This window comes from Syngnathoides biaculeatus, chromosome 2 (assembly GCF_019802595.1).
Source record: "Syngnathoides biaculeatus isolate LvHL_M chromosome 2, ASM1980259v1, whole genome shotgun sequence".
Classification (NCBI taxonomy): Eukaryota; Metazoa; Chordata; class Actinopteri; order Syngnathiformes; family Syngnathidae; genus Syngnathoides; species Syngnathoides biaculeatus.
This window is the reverse complement of record NC_084641.1, coordinates 15,770,403-15,783,272: the sequence shown is the minus strand read 5'-3', so window position 1 is coordinate 15,783,272 and position 12,870 is coordinate 15,770,403. Positions and strand designations below refer to the sequence as shown.

The 12,870-nt window shown below is 50.7% G+C and overlaps 1 protein-coding gene across 1 annotated transcript in view; it reads left to right on the top strand.

The window, feature by feature from the left end:
• The window catches only part of LOC133509536 (dedicator of cytokinesis protein 9-like), a 42,561-nt gene extending 38,625 nt beyond the window's left edge, over nt 1-3,936 (top strand). Inside the window, exons 48-52 of the mRNA XM_061836646.1 lie at nt 314-524; nt 1,068-1,258; nt 2,167-2,267; nt 2,371-2,509; nt 3,656-3,936. Coding sequence (XP_061692630.1) covers nt 314-524; nt 1,068-1,258; nt 2,167-2,267; nt 2,371-2,509; nt 3,656-3,754 — 741 coding nt within the window. The 3' untranslated portion in view covers nt 3,755-3,936. The remainder of the gene's footprint in view (nt 1-313; nt 525-1,067; nt 1,259-2,166; nt 2,268-2,370; nt 2,510-3,655) is intronic.
• The last annotated feature ends 8,934 nt before the right edge of the window (nt 3,937-12,870 follow it).

Below are 12,870 nucleotides of genomic sequence, written 5' to 3'. Positions count from 1 at the left end.
TTCTACGTTGTGGTAAACGTTTTGCACAAAAAGGCTTTTTGTGGTTCAGTTTGGCTGCCCTGGTACAATTTATAAAGTTCAAAAAGGCCCGTCTTCATGATGTTAACATGTAATAACTTGAGAGAAGCCCAACACCAACAACATTAACAAGGCCCTGTCTCAGGTTTAGTTTCACTATGTGGTTGTATTTCAGAATTTCTCTTTAATACAATGGGACACCAACTTAATAGTCTCCTCGATTTTTAGTTCTTGTGGGTGCTATGAGAAATATCCCGATATTTCTGTCAGTATAATGACTATTCCATACCTACAGGTGAACCCAAAGGACCTGGACTCAAAATATGCCTACATCCAAGTGACGCATGTCATGCCATACCTCGACGACAAGGAGTTGGAGGATAGGAAGACTGAATTTGAGAAAAGCCACAACATCCGTCGTTTTATGTTTGAGACGCCCTTTACATTATCAGGGAAGAAGCAGGGTGGTGTAGAGGAGCAGTGTAAACGACGGACCATTCTCACCAGTAGGTTGAACATTATTGGTGTATTTGTGTCACAGTGACCTCCAACTATCCATCTTCAATCACCTCCAGGAAAGTTCAGACTTTATCACCAGAATACATTTGGGTGCTGTCCTATTAGCCAGAGTAGAGATTTGCATGCTTCTAGTTGGGCATTACAAAGTATGTTGAGTATAAAAATAACACCATGGATGAAAAAAAGGAAAAAAAAACATGTGTGTTAAAACAAACAAAAAAAAACTCATCTCACAGGGTGTCAAACTCAAGGCACGGGCCACATTTGGTCTAGCATGTCATTTTATTTGGCCCGTGGAATCAAGTCATGTAGGTCGACTCAATGTTTTTTTTGCTAAAATGTCATCATTTTGTAACTTGGTTAGATAATCAATTTGAACTGTTGTTGTATGTAACAAAATGAGGTGATCGCGCATTTATATGGGTTCACAGTCATAACAGCCCTCTGAGGGAAAACAACCGCAATGTGGCCCCAAACAAAAAATGAGTTTGACACCTTTTACATATCATTGTTTTTTTTCTCCCCCTTAGCCATCCACTGTTTCCCCTATGTGAAGAAGCGCATTGCTGTCATGTACCAACATCAGAGTGACCTCAGCCCCATAGAAGTCGCCATAGATGAGATGAGCGTGAAAGTGGCTGAACTGCAAATGCTGTGCTCGGCCTCCGAGGTGGACATGATCCGGCTACAACTTAAATTGCAAGGCAGCGTCTGTGTTCAGGTACTTGCATCGTGTTTCACAGATGCGCATGGAATGATCAGCTTGTCTTGTCTTGGAATGGCTTTTTTGCAGCAGCTTGACCGTGCAAGGGTGTCAAAACAAGGTATCAGACTCTTATCATCCTGTGCCACATTGTTATTATGGTTTCGTTCAGATGGCCACTATGTGTGGGAAAATCATATATGTGTACTAGAACCTCGTTATGTTTCTACACACATGGAATTGCCGCAGAATTGATTTGACTGTTTTTCCTATATACTGTACACAAGTATTTAAATGTTCCAGAGTCACAAGAAATGTTCTGCTTTTTTTTCAAGAAAGCGGGCCTGCTAACTACTACTGTTTGTGGAATCTGAAAAAACAAACAAAAAAAAAATTTGTAAAGTGTGTATTTGGCTCTCGCCAGCAATCTTGAGTCGGTAGGCTCTGGGAAGATTACCTTCATATGACAACACAAGTAGAACCTGAAATGTAATTGGACTCCCCCCCCCAAACAAAACAAAACAAAACAAAACAAAACAAAACCTTAAACAACAGGTGAGTGCTTGGCCAAGACACAATAAAATGTCCACAAAATTCATAACCCCTGTACACAACAACCATATTTGACAATATTTTCATATTTGTGTATTTTGGGTTCCTTAAGGCAAGTCATCAAATTTCAGGTTGAAAGATTGAAATCTAAATGTTATAATTAAATTATTGTTGCTGTCGCAACTGTTCAATTTGGCCCAACTGTATTTAAGGGTTAAAGAAGATTTGAACTGTATTTAAGGGTTAAAGAAGATTTTTCGTAGAAGTGCACTTAAAACAAAAAAAAATAAAAATGGAACAACTTGCTATCATCAGCAGAAAGGTGTTAATAAAAGTGATATATATTGTAATGATTTACAAATAATCCTCCCCAGGTCAATGCAGGCCCTCTTTCCTATGCCAGAGCCTTCTTAGATAACGCTAGTGCCAAGAAATATCCGGACAACAAGGTCAAACAGCTCAAAGAAGTTTTCAGGTACGTACAGAAGCACTTCAGCCACATAGCGATCGCCTTCATCTGTGTCGGGATTTATTGTAGCTTTCAACTGGCACTAAAAGTTTAGGCCGTGCTTTGGCAGGCATTTCGCAGAGGCCTGTGGCCGAGCACTGGGCATAAACGAACGCTTGATTAAAGAGGATCAGCAGGAGTATCACGATGAAATGAAGGCCAACTACAGGGATCTGACCCGGGAACTGTCAGACATCATGCATGAGCAGGTAATCAGGACGCTCAGGGTGGAGCGTCATTTATCATGTGGTCACCTTTAAAGCTTGCTGATTCGTCGTTACGATTTTTTGTGAAACTGTACGTATGGATTTTTATGACTAACTTCTTTCCCTTTGTGTCCCATGAAGACATATTGTAAATACACCCCACAAAAACACCAATAACACGTGTATAGTCCTGCTATTATTCTTTGTGTTTGCAGAAATAAGTTCTACTTTTTTCAGTTTTATCTTGATTATTATTTTCCTCTTTTGCCATTAGTAACAATGGTTTTCTCATTTTGTATTGTTGATGAAAATTTAATTTCATTCATATTTATAATGAAACGTTATTTCACCCAATTTTCAACAATTGTTCCAATGCAATCATTTTTAATTACCACCTATTTATCTTTTGCTATTCCTGCATCTGCTTGCACTTCATTACGCTATTTATTTATTTATTACAGTAGCTAAGGGACCGTCTGAAAATAATTCAGGATCGGAGAAAAGGTCAATCTTTGACTCAGTGTATTCACAAGTAACAAAGGTTATTTACGTTATTCTAAAATGAACTTATGCAATTCATCTTGAAAAAAAACCCAAAACAAAACAATGCATATTCCTGTATGCTATATAATCAACACAGTTGTACAGATATAGTACTTCACAGACTTAATTGAGCACAAATACAGTATTGTGGATTGTATGACCACTGTGCTGTCCTTTACTATCAACCTTTGTACTGTATTTTTTTGATTGATACATTTGAATGTGTGTGCCCTGCGATTGGGTGGCAACCAGTTCAGGGTGTAGCCCGCCTCGTGCCCGTTGACAGCTGGGATAGCCTCCAGCACTCCCGCGACACATGTGAGGATAGGCGGCTAAGAAAACGGATGGATGGATGGATATTGGGATGTGTACATTCTTTGTCAACCAATCAACGCAGAGCAGTATGTGTGTATCTAGCTCCACAGTTAACTCCAATTCTTTACCTCACCGTTTTCAACTTTTTCGATAGAAACCCCCAAAGGGGGCAACACAATTGAATCGCACCGCTAAGTGGAAACGAAAGCCTTTGTTGATTTTGATGCATCGTCTTCTTGAAAAACAAAGCAACTTCTTCATTTTCAATCATGAACTATTTATGTCTTCCAGATCGACCCAATGAATGATGGCGCCAGGGGCTCGTTGTCAGACTCTGTGGGCATCTTCAGTGCCATTAGTGGGACGCACAACAGTACCACCATGTTTTGATATGGATATTTTCACATCACCTTCCAGGCGGTATCAGCTTTGTGATTTGTCATTGAGGGAATACTCCACTCAAGTCCCTCAATAAGTCCACTGTTATTTCTTTCTGCTCCTCTCTCTTGCTGTTATTAGTAGGTGCTTGTCGACAGTGATTCCCAATTCACATAAAAGGTTTTATATTTCTTTCCCGCTGCCATTGATGTTTGTCTTGTATACAATAAATATTAATCATGTACTGCACAGATTTTTGCGGGCATCCATATGTCCATCATGTATCTTACTATTATGTTTTTGTCTGGCATCTTCTGCAAGCACATTTTTTTCCAACCAAAATGAATTATTACTCAGTGTTAGATTTATGCCGAGGAAAGGTCATAAGACAAGCAAATACGGTGGTGTATTGAGATGTAACTACAGTAAATTGAGTTATTTTCCATGATACAAACTTTAGCTTGGGGGATTTTTATTTTATTTTATATAATTGTTGTTCTGACATGCAGGCAAACTTCTGAGATGCGATGCTGTATACTGACAGTGAACTCGACTCACTTCAGAACAAGAAAAAGTTTGGCCGTAAACAATTCCGAAGCGAAAAGAGCCTTCAATCTATTTATTGCCATTCCACTTTAAGTTCCCTTTCAAAGTTAACATAAAAACCAGAGAACACTATGTTTTTTTTAAAAACAACCACATAGATTTGCTCAAGTTTTGTCATGCTCCTGGATTCCAGCCCGGGCTGGGCGTGGCCAGCTAATCAGAAGGCGCACACCTGCGCCTCATGACCACTGATTAGACCCAGTATATATAGGACCCGGGGGACGACAAATACTCCGCTAGATCGTTGCTCTTGATGCCTCGTTCCCGCACTTCTGATTTCCTGACGGCTGCTCTCCGTGCACCGACCCACGCCTGTCCACTGACCACCCTCGTAAGCCCATCCGTACTAGTACTTCTGCTGTCTCTGGAGTCGTGCATTTGGGTCCACCCTTGAGCCCTGTTTCGTGACAGAAAGATCTGGCAAATACAGGACCCAGCAGGAAAGACCCGGCGTCGCCGGGACCGACGCAAGGTAGACCGTCTGCTGTAGGACCAAGCCTGTCCAATCCGGGTAGGCTCCCTGACGTCCTCCACTTCCGTGTCTTACGCTCCGCCAGCGAGGTATGAATACGTCCCGAACACGACCCGTCCGGCTCCTCATATTCTTCTGGACTCTGACTTTTCGGAATATGAGGAGGACCATGATTTGTTTGACCGGCTGCCTGAGTACAACTCCGACGACCTTGAGTTTGAATCTATTTGCCCGGCTTTTCATCCCAGTCAGTTTGCGCCGCCTCCCCGCGTTTCCAGCACCCGAGCGACTTCGCTCGGTAGATCCAAGTACACCTATCGGTATGAGGGAACCCGCTTGGCCATCTATCCGGGACCTCCGCGTGGCGGCCAGAGGAGACGCCCCGGCCGGGCGCTCCCCGGTGCCTCCTGCTGCGTGGCAACTAAGACATCGTCTTCCCACTCCTCGCCGGCAACGGCGAAACCGGCAGACCCGCAGCTGGTGGCGAAGCTTCCAGCCCAGAGGGAGGAGGAGTCGCCAAATCACGAGGCGTTCCGCCGTGAAATGCGGGCGGAGATAGAGCGGCAGAGCGCGGAATTGGCGGCTCTCACGGCCCAGGTCCGGCAAGGATTGGCGAACCAGCCGAGCTACTCTGACAACTCGCTGCTGATGCAGGCTCACGTGGCAGTTGGAAGTGACCCGCTTCCGAGACACGCCCACGTGTCAGCTTCGACGGACTCTCCGCCTGCTCAGGTTCATGTTGCCGTGGAAACCGACCCGCCCCCTTGCCAAGTGCACGCCGCAGTGGGAACAGACTCGCCACCTCGCCAAGTGCACGTAGCTGTGGAGACTGACCCGCCTCCTCGCCATTCCGCCTACTCAGGTTCACGTTGCCCTGGAATTCACCACCGGGCCACGCTCACGTTGCTGTCCAGCAGGTGGCGACGTCTCCACGGCCGCTTCTTGTCCGTGCTTTGGAGTGGCAGTGGTGACCGGCCCGCGGACGCTCCACGTTCCTGCTCTGTCGGCAATGGGCACGCCCATACGTTCCTGTCCAGGAGGTGGCGACAGTTCCCCAGCCGCCTCACGCTCCCGTCCAGGAGGAGGTGGAGTTGGTGATGCTGCCGCCGCCTTCTCACGTGGCTGTCCAGGAGGGGGCGGTACTGGCGCCGCCTTCTCATGTTGCTGTCCAGGAGGGGGCGGTGGTACTGGCGCCGCCGCCTTCTCATGTTTCTGTCCAGGAGGGGGCGGTGATGGCGTCGCCGCCTTCTCACGTTGCTGTCCAGGAGGGGGCGGTGATGGCGTCGCCGCCTTCTCATGTTGCTGTCCAGGAGGGGGCGGTACTGGCGCCGCCTTCTCATGTTGCTGTTCAGGAGGGGGCGGTACTGGCGCCGCCTTCTCACGTTGCTGTCCAGGAGGGGGCGGTACTGGCGCCGCCGCCTTCTCACGTTACTGTCCAGGAGGGGGCGGTACTGGCGCCGCCGCCTTCTCATGTTGCTGTCCAGGAGGGGGCGGTGATGGCGTCGCCGCCTTCTCACGTTGCTGTCCAGGAGGGGGCGGCACTGGCGCCGCCGCCTTCTCACGTTCCTGTCCAGGAGGAGCTGGGGAGTTCGGTGGAGCCACCCTGGAGCTGGAGAGACTACGGGATGGTGGTGGTCATTGCTCTGGTCCTTCTCTCCATCATCCTATTCGCTCCAGATGGCTCCCAGCCGCTTCATGACCTGGCCTCGTTGGCGACCAATCCCTGGTCGTCTTGCAATGACGGCGAGGGAGGTTCTCGTCCGGAGCAGTGGCCTGCCGCGTTCTGGTTCCTGCTTCGCCGTTGGGTTCCTCACAGAGGTCGTCCGCCCGAATCGCCCCGTGGGGACCCTGGTGCTTGGCGTCCGGGTCGTCCTCCTGACCTGTCCACCCAGACGCCTCGTGTTTGGTGGCCTAGATGGCCACCAGTCTGGGGTTCAGGGGGCATTGTGCAGTGATGCGGCTTTTATGCATTTTTTCTAACGGCCACCAGGGGCGCTCGAGCAGAAAAGGTAAGCGTGAGACCGGTGGAATATATGTGTCGAGGAAGACGCAGCTTCCAAGTTATAAGCAATAGCCGATAAAGAAGGAAACAGAGCTGCTGCACATAAACTTGGCAGAAATGAATCGATGGTGAGACGCTGGAAACGGCAGCGGGAAGAACTGGAGCAATGTAAAAAGATGAAAAAAGCTTTCAGAGGGAATAAAAGCAGGTGGCCTGAATCATGTTGCTGCTGTGTTAGTGCTGCGTTGCAGGCACTGCTTGGAAAGAAAAGCTAAGGCATATTATTAAAAGTTTAAAAACTCTGTGTACCGTCTTTGTAAATATCTCGTTTCAATGTGAGCACATGCGGCTTGTAGACAGGTGTATCTTATGTACTGTATGTACAAAATGTTTTTCCTTTAAAAATGTACTGGGTGAGGTTTGTAATCAGGTGCAGTCCATAGTCCAGAAATTACTGTTTTCTTACAAACTGCAATATTTTTAAGTGCTATTTTCTTATTAAAAAGCCATTACAACTGGGAGGCTGGTGCAGGTTAATGTCATTTGCGTTAATTTCAGTGGAGAAAGATGATCTGAGATACAAGTCTTTCGAGGTACACGTTAAACCTCTACCTCAATCCTCCACGTTGCCTGTTTTATAAACAGAACTTCTTTATACTTACCTGTATGTCATCGTGGCACGCAAGACTTTTGCCAAATAATTTTGCTACAAAACCCAGGGGCAACTTAGTTTTTGTCTTCTATTATTTACGAAGTCAACATTATATTACTGTAATTTCCGACCTACAATCCGCGACTTTTTTCACAAGTTTTCAACCCTGCGGTGATGTGGCGCTAGCGTTAGCACACCTAGTTATAAGCCTCGGTACACAGAAAGAGTTTAACGCTAGCGCCGTGATAACGCTAGTGCTGCGCTAACACTAGCGCCACGCTAGCGTTAAACTCTTTCTGTGTACCGAGGCTTATAACCAGGTGCGCTCTGCAGGCCGGGAATTACTGTACTTTGTGGCCATATGTATATAAATGTAATCTTAATGACGAAAAAGTATATGAGACAAATGCATCTTAGAGTCTTCAGAAATGTTTTTCAAATTCATACGATTCACTTTTTAAAATTTGACTGGGCATTGAGCAGAGCAGATGGAGGAGTTCTGTGACAAGACACGGTTAAAACAACAAAAAAACTGACTGCTGTCAGAGTTTGGGCCACATTTCCAGCAATAAACCTAATCCATTTCTAGTGTTGGTTGGAACCCCAGAGGCATTTGCCATCGATTCTGTTTATAAACTCCATGGGCAGAATTTCTAGGTGCAGCCGAGGCATTGAAGTGGTCCAGTTTGGTGACCTCAGGACTGCGTCCCTGCTGATGGCAGATGATGTGATTCTGTTACTCCCATCAATATGCCATCTTCAACACTCACTGGAGTGGCTCACAGCCGAGTGTGAAGTGGTCGGGATTGGAATCCGCCCCCTTCAGAATCTTTAACTCCAAGATGGATATCTGTTACAATTAGACTAACTAGGACTCAAAAGAAAGTATGATTTCTTTTGTTTTATTTACGGAGCGTCCTTTGTCACTGGATTCATACTTTCCAGGTTTACCACATAACTGTATATTCCACTCATACACCATAGAGAGAGCAAATCCACAAATGCGGATTGAGATGTCACTCAAGTGGTAGCCTGCTAACTAGCAAACAGATGAAAAAACAAAACCACGCACACAAAGTTACCTTTTATGCTTTCCCTTTTGGAGCAGGTCTGGCCTGCAATCTATGAAATGAAATCTGAGAGCGTAAATGGACTGTAGCGCCGGAGAAAAGGAGTCGGAGGCGGAGTGTCGGACACAGGAACAGAACTTGCTTTATTGTTCGACATCAAAACACTACTCGCATAACGGCGGGAACTCTGTTAACCTTTACTCCGGAAGCGCAACAACAAAAACAGTCCGTGCGGAACCCCGCACCCCAACTCGAGGTCCCGCTGGCGAATTATGTAAACACCACACAAGCCCCCCCAGAATTCACCCATAGTCAAAATCCTTGTGCCGTGGAGGGATGACGACCCGACCCCGGCGGGTGTGCACTGTAGGGGCCGAGGGGGGCGGGGCCGCACTGACCATTGAGTCACGGGACAAGGGCCCAGGCGGTGTCAAGGGCACCCCGGCAGGCGCAGGGGCACAGGGCAAAGGGGGACGACCCCGGCGCGGGGGGAGGGCCAACCCCAAAGGCTGGGCAATGTCCAGGTGCGCGGGTTTGACCCTGTCCACGGAAACAGTCTCGGGTCTGCCGCCAATGTCCACGAGCAGGCTCTTATCCCCGTGCTCCAGGACCCTGAACGGCCCGTCGTATGGGGGGCGGAGAGGTCCACGGTGGGCGTCATGACGACCAAACACAAAATCCGCAGAGCGCAGGTGACGGGGCAGCCGGGCAGCTGGGGTGCCATGTCGCGACGTGCGAACCGGCACGAACCCTTTTGCGGCCTCCGGCAGGGAGGACCGTTGCCTGGCTGTGGACCAGGCCGCTGTGGCGTCTGGGATGAATTCGCCGTGGACCCGCAGTGGCTGGCCGTAGACGAGTTCGATGGATGAGGACAACAGGTCCTCCTTGGGGGCGCACCTGAGGCCGAGCATGACCTACGGGAGCTTATCCAACCAGTTGCCGTCCGTCAAGCCGGCACACAGGGCTGCTTTCATGGAGCGGTGGAACCGCTCGCAAAGACCGTTCCCCTGGGGGTGATAGGCCGTAGTGCGGTGCAGCTTGACCCCCAAACTCTCAGCGACTGCGTTCCAGAGTTCAGAGGTAAACTGAGGGCCACGATCTGAGGAAAGGTCGCACGGGGTCCCGAAGCGTGCAACCCATGTGCCGATGAACGCCCGGGCCATGTCTGACGACGTTGTCGAGGAGAGGGGAACGGCTTCGGGCCAGCGGGTCGTCCTGTCCACCATGGTGAGCAAGTTGGTGAATCCGTGGGAGGGAGGAAGTGGACCTACCAAGTCGACGTTGACGTGGTCAAACCTCCTCTCGGGGACAGCGAAGGGCTCCAAGGGGGCTTTTGTGTGGCAATGCACCTTAGCCTGCTGACAGGCCACGCACACAAGTCGACCCAGGCCTGCACATCTTTCTTGAGACCGCGCCACACGGACTTCTGGGCCACCAGCCTCACGGGCGGTTTCCTTCTGGGGTGGGAGAGGTTGTGAACCGCCTCGAAAACAGCTCTTCGCCAGTTTGCAGGGACCAACGGCCGAGGCTGGTCAGCCGAGAGGTCGCACAGCAACCTGACGCCCGAGTCACCAACCGCGACTTCCTCCAGGCGCAAACCCGTGTCGGAAGTCTTGAGGGCCTGCACCCCGTGGTCCGAGGCCTGGTCTGCGCTCATGCGGGAGTAGTCGAGACCCAGATGCACAGTGCCGACGATCGCCCTGGAGAGGCAGTCCGCGACCACATTGGATTTGCCGGCGATGTGTTGGATGTCTGTAGTGTACTCAGAGATGAACGACAGTTGGCGTTGCTGGCGGGCGGACCACGGCTCGGCCACCTTGGACATGGTGAAAGTGAGGGGTTTATGGTCCACATATGCCGTGAACTCACGGCCTTCCAATAGGGAGCGGAAGTGGCGGATCGCCAGCCAGAGGCCGAGGAGCTCTCTATCGAACGTGCTGTATTTGCGCTCCCTGGGGACCAGCTGACGGCTGAAAAAGGCAAGCGGTTGCCAGGCGCCGCCGACCCACTGTTCGAATACGGCTCCAACAGCGTAGTCCGATACATCGGTAGTGAGAGCGACAGGGGCCCCGTGAGTCGGGTGGGCCAGCATAGCGGCACGACTCAGCGCGGCCTCGAAGGCTTCCATCCTCTCGGCCGTCCATTCAACGTCCCGGTTGGGGGCCTTGTCTTTAAGATCCTCATAGTGCGGGCGCATGATGTGGGCCGCCCGGCGGATGAACCGGTGGTAGAAAGTCACCATCCCCAGGAACTCCCGGAGGCCCCAAGCCGAGCGAGGTCGGGGAAAAGTGGAGACGGCCTCCAACTTTGCCGGAAGGGGGGCGACGCCGTTCTTGTCTATGAGGTGCCCGAGGAACTGGATAGAGGGCACCCCGAAAACACACTTTGCCGGGTTGATGATCAGGCCATGCTGCTCAAGTCTTGCGAAGAGGTCGCGGAGGTGCATCAGATGTTCATCCTCCGAGGAGCTGGCGACGAGGATGTCATCCAAATAGACGAACACAAATGGCAAGTCCCTGAGCACAGAATCCATTAAACACTGGAAAGATTGTGCCGCGTTTTTAAGACCAAACGGCATCCTCAGAAACTCGAACAGTCCAAACGGAGTGATTACAGCTGTCTTGGGAACGTCTGAGGGGTGCACGGGAACCTGGTTATACCCGCGCACCAGGTCGACCTTGGAGAACAGGATTTTGCCCGCCAGGTGGGCTGAGAAGTCCTGAATGTGTGGAACAGGGTAGCGGTCGGGCGTAGTGGCGTCGTTAAGGCGGCGGTAGTCACCACACGGTCGCCACCCGCCACTCGGTTTAGGGACGATGTGTAGTGGCGAGGCCCACGGGCTATCCGAGCGGCGGACGATGCCCAGGCGCTCCATGTTGGCAAACTCAGACTTAGCGACTGCGAGCTTCTCGGGGTCAAGCCGTCGGGCCCTCGCGTGAATTGGGGGGCCCTTGGTCTCAATGTGGTGCTCGACCCCATGTTTAGTCGTGGCAGAGGAGAAAGTGGGTCGTTTCAAGCCAGGGAACTCACCAAGGAGGAGTTGGTACTTGGTGCCGTCCGAGAGCAAACTGGAGAGACCGCCATAAGTCGCCTCATTGCGGACGCAGGCGACTGTGGAGAAAGTCAGTGCATCCACCAGACGGCCCCTCTTAACATCCACCAGCAGCCCGTGGGCACAAAAAAAAATCAGCGCCGAGGAGAGGAAATGAGACATCGGCAGTGACAAAGTCCCATGTGAAGCGCTGACTCCCGAAACACAAGTCCACAGTCCTCATGCCATAAGAGCGGATAGGGGAGCCATTAGCGGACAGTAGGGGTGGCCCATGAGTCCCGCCAGCGGCGTCCTCCGCAGTGGCCGTCAGGACGCTCCTCTGGGCGCCGGTGTGGCAAAGGAATTTGTGCCCGGAAAGATTGTCCTTGATGAACAGCAGCCGGCTCTTCGCGCCCACGCTCACGGCCGCTGCGAAGCGTGGGCTTTGGCGTTTCCCGACGCGTCATAGTTGCAAGGGGCGCGGCACCTCTTTGCTTTCGCACCAAAAACGGGCATGGAAGTCGTCTCAGGGGAGAAGCGCTGGGTGGCCTGGAAAAAACGGTCGCCCTCCTCGGCCAGGGCCCGGGGCTCAGTGACAATACTGTTCGCGAGCGCCGTCTGAACATGCGGTGGCAATAGCCTGAGAAACAGTTCCATGAAAATAAAATTGGGCTCTTCCATGCCCAGCAGGTTTTGCATCATTTCCATGAGTTCGGAAGGTTTGCTGTCCCCCAGTCCATTAATAGCCAACAGACGTCGGGCACGCTCCGGCCGTGAAAGCTCAAAAACCTTGAGAAGGTGAGCCTTGATCCCAGCATACTTATCTCGGGCCGGGGGAGAGGTGATGAAGTTCACTGCTCTGGCCGCCATTGAGCTCCCGAGTGCTGAGACAATGTGGTAGTAACGCGTGGAATCATCTGAGATCCCGCGGAGGGCGAACTGAGCCTCCGTCTGCGCGAACCACGCTGCCGCGGACGTCTCCCAAAACTCCGGCAATTTGAGGATGGCGGTTGCCATGTTCGTTTCAGTCTGGAAAACGCCGGGACTGACGTCGGGGTCACCAGTGTAGCGCCGGAGAAAAGGAGTCGGAGGCGGAGTGTCGGACACAGGAACAGAACTTGCTTTATTGTTCGACATCAAAACACTACTCGCATAACGGCGGGAACTCTGTTAACCTTTACTCCGGAAGCGCAACAACAAAAACAGTCCGTGCGGAACCCCGCACCCCAACTCGAGGTCCCGCGGGTGAATTATGTAAACTATCATAAAGTTCTCTGGGGTCTCCATCTATTCGC